The 18,112-nt window shown below is 39.8% G+C and overlaps 1 protein-coding gene across 4 annotated transcripts in view; it reads right to left on the bottom strand.

Annotated features, from left to right (window-relative positions):
* Positions 1–18,112, bottom strand: part of LOC101858612 (cyclic nucleotide-gated olfactory channel) — a 200,372-nt gene that overhangs the window by 89,063 nt on the left and 93,197 nt on the right. For 2 of the 4 annotated variants that reach the window (XM_013079966.2, XM_013079965.2), the window contains exon 2: positions 5,149–5,441. In XM_013079966.2, coding sequence (XP_012935420.1) covers positions 5,149–5,394 — 246 coding nt within the window. In that variant the 5' untranslated portion in view covers positions 5,395–5,441. Of the gene's footprint in view, positions 1–5,148; positions 5,442–16,263; positions 16,966–18,112 lie in introns of those variants that run through there. The other 2 variants (XM_005093793.3, XM_035968600.1) reach the window with 2 other exon arrangements.

Raw genomic sequence — 18,112 nt, 5'->3', positions numbered from 1 at the left:
GTGTGAGAGAGAGAGAGAGAGAGAGAGAGAGAGAGAGAGAGAGAGAGAGAGCGTGAGTTAGTGTAAAATAGGGCATGTGTGTCTCTCCCAATCGTCATATATGTACAAACTCGACTAGGCTTTTCATTATTGAGTCCCATAAGCAGGTGCAGCTATGTTTGTTTCGTACTGGAGTACGACGCAGGTGTGTATTTTGAATCCCAATCAATTGGGCTGTTCGGGGAGTTTACATCGTTCTCTGTCGTCTAGGCTCTAGCTGGAGATGAACTCACAGAAATTGGAGACTCTTCCTCCAAAATGATTATGCAAAGTTGAGACAGGTACGTGCTAAAACATACCTTACAATACCTTTAAGTTCATTTGCGATATTATTCTGCCGTTTATTTCTTTACAAAGAATAACAACTAGACCCAGACAATGTAAATACTTTAGAGCATGATTAGTAATAAATAAATATTGACGCATTTTACCATTCCGATACCTCCTTTAAGACAGTAAGGTTTTTTAAGAGACGGAATCTTCGAATGTATCGCCCTTCTCCGATAGTTCAATGCCAAATGGGTGTAGAACTCTAAAACTCTCCAAAACAGCGCAAGGTCAAAATGTCCTGTAGGGGATTCGAACCAAAGCAATCCGCTCCGATGCCCAGCATGACAGTAACTGAGCTAACGGCGCACTCGTTCAGAACAGTGTACTTCCTAGTCAGTCTAAAATGATGGAAAAATTATAACCTTCCCACTGTCACATATTACTACAGAAAGCAAGCCAGCTGTTTCCGTCTAAGAATAAAAGCCCATCAGAATGATGAATATGCTAGAATAAAAACAGAAGACTAAAACAATATTATTTTGATAATTACCCTATTTGTGAGCGGTATTAATCAGCGAAACTTATTAATGTGACACACCTCGTAGGCCTTAACAATACCCCCCGCATATTGCAAGATATGCAATGTTGCCGTCTTGTGACAGCTAAACGTACGTGCCAAGAATGAAATTTAACAAGATAGGCCAAAAAAAAAGACAAGTAACGTGTAGTGTGTGTTTCAACTTACTCAAAATTAGGTCAATCTGATTATTTAACGTCAATATTCATTTGTCGATCTGACTTATGTATGTTTGACTTGCTGAGGTAAACAGCAAATAGTTAGGGAGTAATTAATTAAGATTTCTTTTGTTAAAACAATATCGATAGGTTATTAGGTCATAACACATTTTTTTAAAGCCCCAAACTTCCTCTGATTCTAATTGTACAGCCATGAAACCAATTTAGAAAGACGTGACATGAAAAGGATTTACTTGCCTGTATAATAACTCTACTTGACCTAGTTGGGCATATATTATACTTTTTTGGTCATAAGACGAGAGAATGACACTCGAACGACTGTTTCCCCTAACAATAATTTGTCAATAAATGATAGCCTAAGGTTTGAATTGTCCCACTCTCTCATTAAAGACGACAAAATAAAAATGATAAAATGTTTGCAAAGGATTAAAGTACCTTTTACAAAGGAGGTAACGCATGATGATTAAATCAAACTCGGGGAGAACCATTCTTCTCTATTTATAATCCTTAAATTCTCATCTTAAAAGTCGTCGATTTTTTTTCTCATAACTTTCTCTTGGGGATAAATCCAACATATTTTTTTTTCCCTTTAAGATTTGGTTTAAAAAAATTGATTTCAACTTTACATGTTTCACATCAGTTGAAATCTGACATTAGAACAGCTGACGCCAGATGGTATTGACTGAATCCTTCTTCCCTCATCCACATAAAGGAAACATTATGTAGGATTAGCCAAAGGGGGCTTTCGCGATGTTATTTATTTCGTTTTGTTTAGTTTTTGTTTTTTGCTTTTTGTTTGAACTATTTGCTTGAAGATCTGCTGGTTTCAATACAGTGTTATTTGAGATGTTGTCTTTTTTAAAGATATTTTATTAAATGTGTATTATCTCATCATACATTCATGTGTTATGTAATTGTTTGCGCAGTAGAAATTAAGATGAAGGGGAAGCAGTTTCAGAGTGCTATCACACTATCGATTACATCCATTGATGATGCTGATGATGCTGATGATGCGATGATGATGATGATGATGATGATGATGATGATGATGATGATGATGATGATGATGATGATGATGATGATGATGATGATGGGAATAAGGATGATGATGAGGATGATGAGAAGAAGGAGGAGGAGGAAGAGCAGGAGCAGAAGGAGGAGTCTTGGGAGAAGCAGGAGCGTGAGGACAATAATGACGATGATGACGATCTCCTCTCCAAAAAACTCAACGTCAGTAGAATAATATTTTCAACAGCAACCTGCGCAATGAAAACTACTGTGCAAAGCCTCACTTAGAAGCCTTTCTTAAAGTTCCAATCAAAACAACCTTCTCATCGTGAAGAAAAAATAGTAAATGATGTTTATCTCCGTCAAACAGCCCAACAAACACCCCCTCCCCACAAACGCTGCCCCCCACCAGATACGTCATGCCATGAAGTCTGAGTTTATTCATCAACGTAAGAAATCGAATATAAGAAACAAGCTACCAGAGACATCACCGCGGCAAAGTGTGGTAAGGACATGATTATCTTCATCTTTAGCCACACAAAGCTCTAGTCTGCCCAAATGTTAGTCTGGCGAATTACTCAAATCAATTGATTTGTGATTTGGTGCACTGAGAAGACTCAAGGTTCAAAAACAGTACGTAAAAAGTTAACATTGAAATTCTCCCTGGGTGTCGCTTTTGAGCAAGAGTCGCAAATATAGTCAGGCACGTTTCGACACCAAAGGGCTGTATTTCAAAATACTAAAATCTTTAACTTTAACTTAAAGCTTCTGCTGCCCCTCCCCCCCCCCCCCCCCCTTTAAAAAAAAAACTCAAACTGCGGCACCCAGGTCAACACCACCGATACCGGTATGTTCAATGTTTTCTGACGCATTGGTTTCAGTTACGATCAGCATTATAAAAGTATTGTTTAGCACTTCGTAAACACAAAATACGACGATACTGACATCATTGTGTCATGCTCCAGGGGATATCAGCAAGTTGAAACGCCAGAGATAACCCTTTAAGAAAATACCAGACAAGACTCTTCTCTTTATTCTGCTATCGAACTATGTCGATGATGATGTTGATGACAATGAGGAGGAGGAGGAGGAGGAGGAGGAGGGAGAGGACCAAGCACGAAGAGTTGAAAGATAAAGACCGGGAGAAGAAAAAGGAAAATATGGAAAATGAAAAGGCGTCTGGTGGCTGTTGTACTTTACCACATACGGCTATTCATCTTCACACAAGGTCTGAAGATAGCACAGCGTCAAGAAATGTGTGGTCTACTTATGTGTGGATGTTTGTCTGCCTTCAGAGACTGAAAACGGTTATTTCTTAGAGGCACAAATTATACCCTCGAGTAATAATGTACAGTAGACAGTTTGCTCCACTCACGGAAGAATCAATAAAAGATCTTACTTCGGCGTATGCTAAAGTGCATACATACATGCAAACAGGCATTCCTGAATTATAAGAAGCAAATAGGCTAAACCGACTGACAGACAGAAAAACATGTTGAAAATCAAACAGGTAGGCAGGAAATTACCCATGCAGATAATCATAGACAGATCGGTAGACAGGTTATAAAGACATGCATGCATACATGGCTGGGAAAAATATCCTTGCCATATGCAAGTGCACGACTTTCACAAGGTTTCGAAAAACGGTACAGGAATCTAAATTTGGAGACAAGTGACATTATACTTCGAACCTGCCTATCAGGCCCAACCCGGACTGAATGGCACAACTGGCGTTAGTGATGAGAACGTTAGGCTCTTTGCCATCGCATGCAGAAGACGTGAGCTAGATTTCGAAAGGCTGAGTGTTTTTTATCAGCTATTTCCGTCCGTCTCAAAACAGGCAGGGTCGAAACCACCCGCCTTCTAACTGATGTAAGTTGTGCCGAAGGGGCGTATAACGTATAATATTATAATAGCATATGAATTGCACAGCTTTTACATTTGAAGTTGTAACCTTTCCACCTCCTTTGGTAGGACAACGCACTATTTATATTTCCCCCTGCCCGCTCGAAATAGTGGCGCTGTTGAACAGAACGTTTGCCCCTAAAAATGGGGCACTCCGCCAGTAATAGGCAAATGTCAAGCTTTGGTAAGATAGCTGCCACAAAATACAGCAATTCTTTAATCAACATGATAGTTTCAACCTTTTCTTTTCCCACTTCAACTCTCAGTATCGTTTTACTCCGGACATGCCATAGATCTGTACATAGTAAAAGGCAAAAGTGAAAGGGTCGTTCGGGGATGAGGGGTCAGAAAATATAACGGGGGTGTGAACCGCAAGCGTGCATTCATATCAACATGCAGATGCAAATAGTAACTGCCAAATACATTTTGTGCAACGATAACAGTTGAGAAAATATGACAATCTTTCAATTGGAATCATGCGTGAATTCAAATTTCAGTTGGTGAATCCGAATACAGGTTGCACAGTTTGTTGTGCCACGAAACTACCAACTTTTACCGTGACGGGAATTGTGGACTTTTTACTTCACGGCCAAACTAAGGGGGGGGGGGGGGGGGGCGCAATAAAAGTCAATGCCTATTTTTTTCTGGGAGGTGGGGGTGGGGGGAGGGCTTAAAAGAATAGTGTTTACAATAGACAACTTAACGACTTCATCAGAAAGAGTGAAAACGTCTCAGTATTTGGATTTGAGTTCTAGCATTTAGGTTTTAAGAGTTGGTCTTTGATAACATGTGTAAGGATGGCATTTATGGACGTTAAACTCGTTTGTATTTTACACACTTAAAACAAAAATAATAGTACTATACAAGATGGTCCTCCCTCTAAAAAAGTGTCGTCGCCATTGATAATCCATGAGCATCACTACGTGGCAACTGGTGCTGCAAAAAAAACAGATTCCTTTTTCCATTTCTAAAATACAAGTTCTTTTAAATCCATTGTTTGTACTGCAGTTGAGTGAATTTTGCGTAATTATAAATAAAATTTCTTTCCTTGTAAGTGGCAGCAGTCTACAACTTGCATTCCACATGCAGCAGCAATAGCAGGCAATAAATACATGCTGTGTAAAGTGCAAAAATTAAACTAAAAAGGGTAGAAAAGGGGGTGACACCTACTCGATATCTAACCTGTAGCGTGCGCACGATGCGGCCAAAAGCTGTGGCTTCATAATCCTCATCGCCCCCGCCTCCAGCTCCGGCCGCCGAGTCCCGCTGCTCGATCCTGACGATCTCGGAGCAGGCGTCATCCTCGTTGGGGTTGGTCCTGACCGAGGGTTGTGGGGAAAGACCTCCGTTCTCCAGCTCGTCCTCCAGGGATCGTTTGTCGGTCAGCTTGTCCTGCGACAGGCTGGATGATGCCATGGGTCGTCGCCTCAAGGCAAACACACTGTCAGGTCATGGTGACGGGTCTGCGCCAGGGAGAGAGGAGGGTTTTTAAAGTTAAGTTTTGCTTTAACGTGAGGAGAAAAGGCACGTCGACACAATAGCGATCATTTAGTGCTGGGGCCATAGTGTCATGTCTACAATAATATGAAGAGTGGATGATTGTGTTAGGGTAAAGTAAGTGGTGCAGTGACACAGTATCGGTCATTTAGTTGTTGAGAAAAGCGAAACAGCAACAGCAGCAGCAATAACAACAGCAATAACAACAACAATAACAACAACAACAATGTCAAGGCGTCACATTGTAATATTATTGCTACGGGCCACGTGGGTACAAGTACCCAGATAATTCATGTCAATAAACTATAATAACACAGAGAAAGGTGTTCTTTAGTATGGAAATTCACCGTCCTCTATTTTAACGTCGAACAACGGCAATGTAGAAACACAAATTAAAAAATTAAACGAGACAACAAGAACGCCAACAACGATAAATCATCCAAGTCACAGAAACCACAGAAGAGACAACACAAAAGTTGTTTGATCAAAGCCGAAATCTGTAGACAAGAAGCCCAAAGACGAAACGTCCGCTTAAAGTTGTTTTTTTAACCCACAGGGAAGAGAACAGGACAAAATTAGCAATAAAACCGTTTTTAGAAATACGAGAAAGCAAAAGAAAAGTGAGAATAAAACTGCAACATTTTAAAAAATATTCTTACAAAACATAGCGACAGCAAATTAATATGAACGATGGCAACCAGAAATATAATATATTTTTTTTTAATAAACAGCAGCGACAGCTGTAACTGCTCTGCTGCCAGCACCATAAGTAGCAAGATTGAAAACAATAGCTTTAACAAGAGGAACACCAATAGCAATATTACCGAGAACTAAAACAAGCAGTGATGAAATAAATAAACGAGCAAAGAGCGCAGTATCTATCTGCAGACGTCTCCGGTGAAGATAGACCAATCAAAATGCTTTGTGCCTCTGGACCAAGTAAAAAAATCTCGGGGGGTTACCCTGTTTTAACCCATAATTTGGTATTTTACAGTTCGGTTTGAAACTTTCTTGAAAATAATTAATTAGCGACAGTTTAGTGGCTATATGTGTGATCTGCAGCAAATAATACAGTTTGACACCCCAAGGCAGTGCATCTGTGTGCACGGGGTGCGTCTCCGAATAGTTTCTGGGTGCTCGCCGGAGACGTTGCCGAATATCGTCTGCCTTTATAAAGGGCAGACACACTGTTTTGTTTTCTCCCCTATTTCAACAACTTGAACTACCTGTGCAACATCATGGGGCCCAGGAGGATTCAAGGTGGATATACGGATATACAGCCACGTCTCGCAGGAGCAACACGTGGGGCTGCCCAGTCTGTCACAATTTCATTTAAGTATTTGAGTATAGATGAGTCATAATTACAGCACTTTAACACTTTAGTTGTAACTTAAGTTTTTTATTCTCCACCTTCAAATTTGCGGTGTAGAGATAGTCCATCTAAAATGTCAATTCAGTTTGGGTTGTTCAAAGTCTCTTCCTTTATGTATGCAAATCAAAGCAAATTTAAATTACTCTATAAAATTTCAACAATGAATGTTCTTTCGTTAAAAACAATTGAAAAATTCAATTCAATTCATACCATCAAATTTACTCTTTTTGAGAGAGTCAGTTATAACTTCCATCATGCAGGGCACAGTCGAGGCCTCTGACAAACTGGCATGCTCCCCAAGACACAGCGAGCTGTGATAATCCTGATCCACGTGGGCGTGGGGGCAGGGAGGGGGGTATATTTAACTTTTACCAAAATGGAAACCTAAATTTGTCTCCGACTCAGATCAAAAGTAAGTAGGAATAATGAAGAAACAAGAAAGTTCTCACCACAACCAGCAGCTTATGCTGAGATCTACTATGGGTTTATTGACTCCGAATAAAACACGCAGCTTTTAATTTTTATTCGTTCAAAACTGTCTTGCATTCTATCAAAACAGGACGGTGAAACATAGAGCTACTTAATGATTGTAACACATCACCAAAATCTCAGATCTGACAAGTCTGATATTGGTGCTTGTTTGTTTAGTGTTCGTTCGTCTAAGATTGATCGTTACCAGGCTTTCAGTATATTTCTGATCAATTAAAGACTGAACTCTCCACATTAACGTCCATCTCTGATATCTTAAATAAGCCATCATTTGTAAGTGAGAAAGAAGAACGAAGGAACGTAAAAGGAGGTCGTTTACGTGGGAGTGAAGGGAATGCACATGTTTACGCTCTAATGTGTCCGGCTAATCGCAAGTCAGAATAGGTTGGTATTTTTATTGTGGGGGGGGGGGGGGGAGCTTTATCGAGTCTGTAATCGAACATCTGTGACCAACAATCAAAACAGCGGAAACTGCTGATAACAAACAGGACTTTACAGGATAATATAACTGCTTTTGTGCTGTGGATCTTGTTGGCGTACGAGCGTTGCAAAAGTATTGACGGTTTGCGAGGGTGAGTGTAAATGACATTTAGGTGTACGTCTGTGCGTGGAAAGTATCAGGGTACAAGACAAGAGGAACACCAAAAAATACCTGGATCCAGGGTGTGAAAGATACCCTGAGAACATATAATATCCCACCCAGTCAGTCCATCAAATTTGCTGATTGTTCATTGTTCATTGTTTTAGGAAGCAACACCCCTGCATTCCTGACATGTCTAACATGACGAACATCAGACTTGCTAGAGATAAAAAGCTCTTTCTCCCCTCGACGACCTAGAGGTACAAGAGGACGGATAAAGTAAAGTAAGTAAGTCTGTGTGTGCGTGCGTGTGTTTGCGCACGCAGCTGTATGTGTTTGTGTGTGGTGTGTTTATGTGCTTGTGTGTGTATGTGGGAGTGTGCGTGCAGGCGTGCGTCTATGTGTGTATGTGTGTGTGAATGTGTGAGTGTGTGTTAGTTATAGTAGAGGGTTTTACGGCGCTCGCAACTGCATAAGGTCATATGAGCGCCAAGGGGTGGGTGTCAACAGAGAAGTCTTACTCTGCTCACTTCTCTAGCTTCAACAGCGCAATGTCTGCTTCGACTATCAAGGCACCCCGGAAAGAGCGGGTCACAAGAGAGTGACAAACATACAAAATAAGTACAGGAAAATGACAATAGTAGGGATTAGGAACGAAAAAGCAGCAGTTCCCTGTTGTAGAACAGGCACAGTTATGAGCATGACATGATGAATCAGCCCATTTACAATTCTACTGTGCATGAACGAGAAATGTCCCCCCTTTGGGAATGGCCTAAAGACACTACAGTCAGTGGCACTGCCCCGAGGGGCGGGGGTGAGTGTGTGAGTGTGTGTGTGTGTGTGTGTGTGTGTGTGTGTGTGTGTGTGTGTGTATGTATGTGTGTGCGTGTGTGTGTGAGTGTGTGTGTGTGTATTTCTGTCTGTCTGTGCGTGTGTAGGTGTAAAATGTGGTAACAGTATCTGTGGGTAAGGGATGGGGTTACAAATACCCCCCTCCCCCCGCCCCCACTTCTGATTTGGGAAATCGACGTTTAATTATTAAAAGAGAAATGTAACCGCCGTGAAAGTCTAAGAGAGGATGCATAATATTGGTCAAATGAACCTGATCCGCATGATCACATCGTATCAGGAAATTTTGCTTGGCAGCGTACACTATATCAGATAGAACTCTGATTTGCTCCATCAAATTTAACGGAACATTTAATTAGAGCCAACCGTGTTCCGCATGCAGACAGAATGGTTTGACACTGCAACACAATGGGACACGGTGGACTTCAGGGTGAATTTTGGCCACAACTTTCATCAAATGCACCAGAAGGTAAATAAAATATGTTTGGTTCGGGAAGATTGGTGAAAGCTATAGACATAGTTTTCGTCCCTCCATGAGAATAGGCCTGCCAGTGCTACAACTTATCTATTTATAATATTAAATGGGGACTGGGGAAACTTCCTAGATTACAGTGTGCACCAAGTATAAATCTATAAGCCATCTTCTACCACTAAGAACAAAAAAAGAAACCTAAAACTGAGTTTGAAATTGACTGACCAACACGACGAGATTGAAATCATTGAGAAATTATGATTACTATGATTGTTATACCAGCAGACGTATATTATGAAAAACATTGTTCGATCATAAGTGGATGACAGTGTTAAATGGTTAGTAAAAGAAAACATTTCGGAAATGATCATAATTTAATGTGGAGATGAAGTTAGTCTGAAATGTCACAGAGACAGTAGGGAAGCAGGATCCGCCTGTCGTGGTCTCTAAATGACACGTAAAAATAAATATTTTCCTCACTATCTCAATTTATTTCAACCTGAAGCAGATTGAATGAGACAATTATTATTGGTACCGTACGAGGTTCATACAGTAGGGTCGGGTTGATTGATCGTCAGAAGACGAAGACGTCTTGACTGAATCGATGTGAAAAGTGTTCAGCGTCTTGCAGGCAGCCGTTGCTTTTGTTCTTCTGGTAGGCTACATGTTTTGTTTCAGTCTTATTCGTTGGATCTTTAAGGAAGTTTCTGGTACTTCAATTATGTGCTTCGATAATTTTGGCGAGATCTGATATTGCTCTTGCTAAGGACTATTTAATTTTGGAGATTCGAGATTTTCTGCCCCGGATCATAGATGTTGTGAGAACTCTATTCACTTCTGCTGGCCTGAGGTACTGCCGGGAGAAGCCAGTGAACAGTTTACCTATAACCTATAATTTCTAACCTTTTGAATCAAAATATTCTCAAGATTCTTCATCTCAGTATTTCTTTCATCCAGATTTGACTGTTGTAATTCTCTTCTTGCCAACTTTACTTTGTAAATGATTGCAGATTGCAGCGGTTCAAAAATAGAGCTGCCCAATTATTGATCTTAATAAATCCCAATAAGAACACACCATTCCTTTATTGATAAGCTAAATTGACTCCCACTTAAATGTTAAATTGATGACAAACTTGCTGTTTTGTGCCAAATGTGCATGAACAACAAATCACCACATTATCAGAAAGACCTTATCGGGTCATAAATACCAATTAGACATTTTATATCTTCGGATGAGAATCTCATGAGAGTGTCCACTGTAAAGTCTACAAGCTGAAAGGAAGGGCTTTTTTCTGCTTATGACCCTAAAATTTGGAATCACCCCCCCCCCCCCCCCCCTTTAAGAAAAGTTAGTATTTTAATTATAACATCAGAAAAAGAGTTTAAGAAGATTTAGGCGACAGTTTTTTTCTGTCGCAAATTGATAGTTGTTCGAGTGTGTGAGTGTGCGTGTGTGTGTGTGTGTGTGTGTGTGTGTGTGTGTGTGTGTGTGTGTGTGTGTGTGTGTGTATGCGTGTGCACTTCTCCACCTCTCACAAATAAAAACTATTGAACCATGCCACAGCAAGTGATAAAGAGGAAAATGCAAGTGTTTGGTTCTGCAAAATGATGTTATTCATACAGTATTAGTTGATGCCCGTTCGTTTTCACACGGGCCCTCTAACAGAGAGCATACGTTTTGGGGCTGGGTTGGGGTTTTTTTTGGTCGTTTTGGGGGGGGGGGGTTCATGTTCTCGCATACATTGTGTCTCGACACGGTGAAATCAGGAACTCGTCAATGTTTTGGCATAGGAAATTATTGGTGTAACCTTAAAGCCTACTTATTTGCCGTGCTTTTGGACAAAAAATACTCATCTACCTTGACTAGAAGTTGAGATATTTGCGAATGAAGAAAGTGGGGTCGCCTAGTGTCAGAGGCAAGCAAGAAATTTGACTTCCAAAGCTGTAGTGTCCTTAGAAACTACAAATTACATTTTATGTGTGTGTGTGTGTGTGTGTGTGTGTGTGTATGTGTGTGTGTGTGTGTGTGTGTGTGTATGTGTGTGTGTGTGTATGCCTTTGATCAACATTTTTCAGTGAAATCCACACAGGAATGTGTTTTCAAATGGACATAAAAGGTGTTGCAGCCGAAAGAAAAAAATAAAAATACAAATTGTCCAACAGGCTAAAAATTATCGGTTTCTTCGATTTAATGATTTTGACGAGCGCCTGGTTTCACCATGAAGACACACATTTTATTACTTTTTAACTGTGCTGGATCCCATCTGACCATAAAAGTCCTAGTAATGGAGTAAAGGTGTATTCGGCTTATTAAGAAATCAGATTCTAGATAGGCTGATAAGGCACGGAAAGGGGTTACGGATCTTGCAAAAGTGCATAATCTCAATTGAGGTCATACCATCACCTTCGTTCTCCTCGCCTCTTTTTTCGCTAAAATAATGGCGTTTGAGACGAGTATTAAATAAAGAAATGCCGTTGCCATTGGCTAGGTCGCTTTTTAGATGGGACAGAAGTAAAAATATAATTTAATCACTTCCTGTTCCGACACTGTAAGGTTATTCAAAACGTGGAATCTTCGAATTTAACTCCTGTTGCCGAAAGGATCAAGCTAAATGCATTGAGAACCAAGGAAGCTCCAGAAGCAATCCAAGTTCTAGAATACCCAGAAGGAGATTGGGACCTGTATCATCGGCATCATTAGTTCTACACCAGTAACCGTACGCTCAGCGTATAATTGTTTTGTTGCTATTGTTTTGAGGAAATGTTATAATTTAATTTTGAAATTTGTTTTGTTTTTGTTTTGTTTTGAAACGAATGAGGTTGTGATGTTGCCTATTTTGCCCCGGAACCCATGGCTGAGTGAGATCTACCAGCAAAAAGACGAAGGTGCTGCACAATAGAACACTTCTAAACGCGGAAACAGACCTCACGTCTTATGTGATTTTTTTTCTAAGTAGGTGAGTTTTCGCCCCTATCGATACACTTTCTGATCATTTAAAAAGCAGGCTTCCGATTTTTGCCTGTCAAGGCCAACCAGGACTGAGAGGAATATAGCATTCCAGCAGAAAGACCGAGATACTCGATTTTAAAAAAATGTATATTATTATGTTCTTCCCCTTCGTGAATCGAAATCGGGTCTCCTGCGAGCGACAGCGAAGCGCCTTTGTAACTGCTGCACCACAGGCACCGGTACGTCTTCTGGGAGAAGCAGAAACAAGAAGCTATCCAAAAGTTTTTTTAGTTATAGTAAGAGTTTTACGGCACTTGCAACACAATAAGGTCATATACGTGCCGAAGATTTGAGGTGTTACAAGAGAGTAACAAACACAAAAAAGAAGGAGGGGAGAATAAGACGATAGTTGTTGGATAGGAAAGAACAAGCAAACTACACCAGAGCGCCCGCCAACCACCCACTTACAAAATGTTTACAGTACAGACGCCCGAGGTGTGTAACAGCAATTATATATATAAAACAGTGTTTTATTTTTTGTTTTTGTTTTGTCGTTGTTTTTTTCTTCTAAATTTGCTTCTCTGGGCATACAACTACAACGCGGTCAAAAATTTGGGGCGCAACGTATTGTAAAATATTTTCTTAAAACTATCGAACATAGACTCTCCAGCTTTTGCACACGGACTTGTATCAATTAATTTGTCTAAACAAATTCATATTTTTGTAAACACCTGTTAGCTGTATTTTAGAAAATTCCTTAATAGAAAGATACTAATATAAAAATCCAAGTGGGTGGTTTCAACAGATTTTAAAAGGTTTACAGCTGCGAAGAAATTTTCACTTTTAAAATCAAGTTCGTCATATTTTTTTCAAATCGTGACACCAGCTCATGTTTTGAGAACTTTTAGCGCAAAAGATGTGTTCGCTACAAAATTAATTTCTTATAACAAGTTTTACGCCTAAAAACGGTGATAGTTTAGCTGTGATATTGGCGATAAGCCCATACAAAATGTGTATGAGAAGCGGGGAATGCTGTTGAATCTAGCCTCAATTGTTGTGGGAAAATATGAGTAAGTTAAGACAAAATGATTCAAACTGCTGTGCTAAATATGGGTGACATTGATTCATCCGTTAAGGAGATATTTGAGGATAAGTTGCGCAACGGATTTTTGACCGCATTATAACAAGCCAATTGTGTTGAGTTCACGATTTCAAACCTTGCCATCTAATTTAAAATGTGGAAATAGCGGGAAAGGCGTGTTCAGGATTTTAGGTACCGCCCACGACAACAGGAGACATGATTCTTTTGTGCTCATATAATCCAATATGGTGGCTGCAACTACCTCGGAAAACTCTGTACATCTTGCCTCGTTCCTGTGTCTGTCGAAGTACTCAAAGAGAGGAGTGGTATCCAGCAGGGATCACTGAAAATAGGTCAAGGGATCGCTTCCAACAAATTCAGTTATGAGACCCGGAGCCTCGGCGGATTACGGCGTCTGGAGTTTGTTTGTCTGAGTTAACGTTAAGCACTATGACACACTAATGGTCACCCGGGTAGTAGGAGTGGGGAGGGGATAGTGGTTGAAAAAAGTGTGAGAGGTCACAGACAGAGACACAGACAAACTCCGAAGAAGTAAGAGAAATGCACGGTATAGTTTGGTTCTAAAGCCGCTTTCAACACTGTCTTCTATCGCCTATAATTTTGATCTATTCAGGTGAAAGAAGAGCCTTAAAGTTCCCCAAATGATCCATGTTCAAGGACAAATTTGAAGCAGGGCCAACCTTATGACATCTGTGCTTCTTATTGAGTACTTGATTATTGTGCACTAATGGATGGACAGGGAAAGAAAGAAAGAAAACAGCAAGTAAGGAAATGTTGAAGTGTTTGTTATAAACTATAATATTGTAGCTGTGTTTTATTTATTTTTATATTTTGGTTGGGTTTTTTTCTTATATTGTTCGTATGTGAGTTACACATCCAACTCAGCACAAAGAGACATTTTGTATAACAAGCCTTGCACTGTGAAATTAGTTGATAATGTTATCTATTAGTTATTTTTTACTTAATACGGCCCTTTTCAACAACTCAGTACAAAATATAGCGTGAGAGCTATTGACAAGGTACAGTTTATACGGGAAAAATATACACATGATGTTGTGACGTATCAATTAAACCCAACAGAGTTTGCTCCTATCCTCTTTATTGGAAAAGAGAACTATTTACTCTCCCTTATAAACTTGGAGTGTGCTCAGAATATTTGAGGAGAAAATTATGACAATATGTATAAATGACCATTGTCAATGCTGTCTATAGTTTTTATACCTCCAACGTAGCTGTAGTCGCATAATCAAAATAAAACAGATCATTTGTAACAACACCCTACACAAAAGAACAGTTATCCCCACCCCCACCCCCTTCCTTGTTTGTTTGAAAACATGTGGCAGTAAAGTATTCTAATTGCTCACGTAGGCGAAACGCAAACAAAAACAGTCGTCTCTGTTTAAAAAAACAAGGGCTAAAGATAGTAATTGTGAGCAGTCGTATTCAAGTGCAAATTTGGCGGGATGGATGGGGGTTACTCAGTCCAGTGCTGTCAAAATCACACCCAGCGGTCTCTGCAACATGACCTGTACCCTTAGCTATTGGGGTCTCCTCGTTTTTCTTTATTTGTTTTTAGGAATATTATTTATTGTATTTTTGTCTGAAAAAAAGGTTAAAAAACAACAAATAAAAACAACCACAGAATGGTCATCAATAAATAGCCCGATATGAATCCTACAGATATGTAAAGTAACATGAAACAACAGCTGAAGAAACGTGATGTTGCTCCCAATTCAGACGCTTTGTTTGCAACTCTATGTAGGTATGAATTGGTAGATAATAAACCATGTCCAAAATTTAACACACATCTCATACCCATGTATGTACTTGTATAATGCGTGTGTGTGCTTGTGTGTGTATGTTTGTGTATACACCATGTATGCACGTACATTCGTATAACTGAACGTAAACAAGATCTTGGAAAAACAATTTAATCTGGAGTAGACGTTGTTATCGCATAGCTATTGATCATTCTGTGCCAGATCTGAAACAGACATCTGCGATCATGGTTTGCTTTTCATTTTTTTCTTTTTCTTTGTTGTTGTTGTTGTTGTTGTTGTTGTTGTTGTTGTTGTTGTTGTTGATGTTGTTGTTGTTGTTGTTATTGTTGCAGTTGTGCTCTCCCAAAAAAAATCTATATTGAAATGTATTATAAAATCATTGGTGTACACGTATTCCCTTATCACCCATCTGTTCAGTTTTTTCGGAGCTGGTTGCTGTGGGTCTACACTCTTCAAGTTCCTTCTCTTTTCCGAACGAGCAAAATGTTCCAGACTTTTACATTTCAGAAACTTGTCTCTTCATAGTTGTTCTTATTAAAAAGAGGCCTGCATGAGTTTCTTTAAGTTCTACCTCATTTTGATTTCTTTTCCTACCAAGAAAACCTCTATAGGCTGCTAAAAAAGCACATTGATATCTGTTTCTTCCATTTCATTTTCACTGATGTTGGTTATAGCCTAGCATTCACAGCCGTATAAAAAGATTGACCACACACAGCCTTTTAGAACTGTTTTGAGTTACTGGTAAGTTTCTTTTCGGAATTTGGTTTATTTGAGTTTTCTTGAGCTATTGATATTCTTCCTTTTATTTCTATAGAACATTTGGCATCCGGTGTAGCGATAATATCCTAGAATTTCAAACTGTTGAACATGTGTGACCTTTTTCACTTTTGCTTATGAGATCACAAAGAGGGTTTACTGCTTTTTAAAAATATGATCATACCTCTTGGGTTCTTCAAATTCAACAACACCCCTTTCAGCCTCAACAGTATCGAGAAATAATGAACGTTTATAAAAAGAAAAGGAATTAACTGTGCTACTAATCAGTTGACATCACGGTGCTATGCTCTTTTACTGTGATCAGAACACTGAAATAGTGTGGGGCTGACATTTGGTTACAATTCCACTAAAACATTTAGAAAAATTGTGAAACTGGCACTAGAAGAGAGCAAAAGTACTAGAAAAAAAACACTCACCTTATCGTTTGCTTTCCTTTTATATATCCATAACGATTTGAGCTTCACATTGCACGGGTGTTAGGGACATGCACACAACAGCTTGCCGGTCCTAATTATTAACAAACGTGATCACTATCGTTCAAACCATCCAGGTTAAACAGCCCACACTACTCAATGGTATTCTATTCCGTTATCTAGGCTGCATCATCAGGGTAATCAGTGATTTCCGTTCTCTATAACATCCTCTAGCATTATCCGACCCAGAGGCAAGCAACCATCGCAAACAGACTGAGGGATAGAAACCTACGGGCTACTACAGAGCTTTCTGGGTAGGCAGCGTTGTTCGTACGTGTGAGTGTGAGTGTGTGAGCGAGAACATGAGTGTATCTATCGATCCTTGTTCGGCCTTATGTATTGCAAAACGCTGGTGAAAGGAGTCTCTTCTCGCCCACACAAGCAAATCACTGGCTCAAAACATCGGGTATTCAAGCAGTACTCAGTAACCGATTCAGACTGACACCCAGGAAGTGCTTACTGCTTAACAATGGTGCACACACATCCGATTTTCTTGAACGGCGTTCAGACTCTAGTGTCATAGATTCATTTTTTACGGAAAAAAGAGGGTCTAAAGATCTAGATCTACCTTTTTGGTTCCATAGATCTTTAGCCATTTTTTTATGCAATAAGTAAAAGTATTGTTCACAGTTACTGGTAAGAAAGTGAAAAGTTGTGCAATACGTCCACATTGACAGTGTTTAGGTCGGAAATATAAATATGATACAATATGATACAATACAATGTAACCCCCCCCCCCAAAAAAAAAAGGCCGAAGAAAGCGGGCCAGTTGAAATATTTTTAACAAGATTACATTATACTATATCATATTGTATCATGTATTTATATCTTTCATTGCTGTGGAGGTTGTTGGTGACTTATCGTAGACTTAACAGATTCGAGTCTACTGGGACTGGCATCTGTGGTGTAATTGTTATGGCTATCGCCGTTACATACATAAGACACAAGTTCAATTCCAGCGTACAAAAGTATTTTAAATCAAATAGGCTCATCTTTTTCTTTGGATGCTGCATTCCCTTAGCAAGGATTGGTCTTGAGGGGCAAGGTCGAAGCAACAAACCTTCTAAACGATCTAAACACTGTCAATGGGAACGTATTGCACCAGGTTCCTTACCAGTAACTGTGAAAAATACTTTTCTTTATTGATTAATAACTATTCTGAACCATCTGCTCCACAGAAGGTCAACTAACTGTAATTATTGATTCCAGCTGAAGTCCGTTTGATAAGTTCAGACTGACCGGTCCCAGGTTCAGCGACCAAATCATAAGGACACGACTCGTTGAATAAGTGTCTATGCTACTTAAGCGATGCTGCCTGCATTACGATGTGTGACGGCACATTGGACTGATGGAGCGAGAGTGCGGGCGCGTGCGGCTTCTTGGGTCACGGGAGTTTGAGGCTTCAGTTTAAAACGCTTGTGTCAGGCGGACAATAACAGAGGAATAGGCAACGACGCTTGGCGGTTTCTTTGCTTACTTTTCATGTTTGTTTGCCTTTCCCTATGTCGTGTATAAGGTGGAGATAGGAAATACATTTGAGTGTATGTGAATGATTTTGTAAGTAAGTATATACGAGTGCAGGACTGTGTGTATCATATGTGCATGTATGTGTGTGTGTGTGTTTGTGTGTCTGTATGTGTACATGTGTGTGCATGTGTGTGTGTGTGTGTGTGTGTGTGTGTGTGTGTGTGTGTGTGTGTGTGTGTGTGTGTGTGTGCGCGCTCAAGCAAGTGCCTTCAAGTAAGCGTAAGTCTGAAAGTGTGAGGAAATTGCGGCGTTTAAATACGTGCTG

The sequence above is a fragment of the Aplysia californica genome, unplaced genomic scaffold (assembly GCF_000002075.1).
Source record: "Aplysia californica isolate F4 #8 unplaced genomic scaffold, AplCal3.0 scaffold00069, whole genome shotgun sequence".
In the NCBI taxonomy this organism is placed as follows: domain Eukaryota; kingdom Metazoa; phylum Mollusca; class Gastropoda; order Aplysiida; family Aplysiidae; genus Aplysia; species Aplysia californica.
This window is presented reverse-complemented; position numbering and strand designations above follow the sequence as displayed.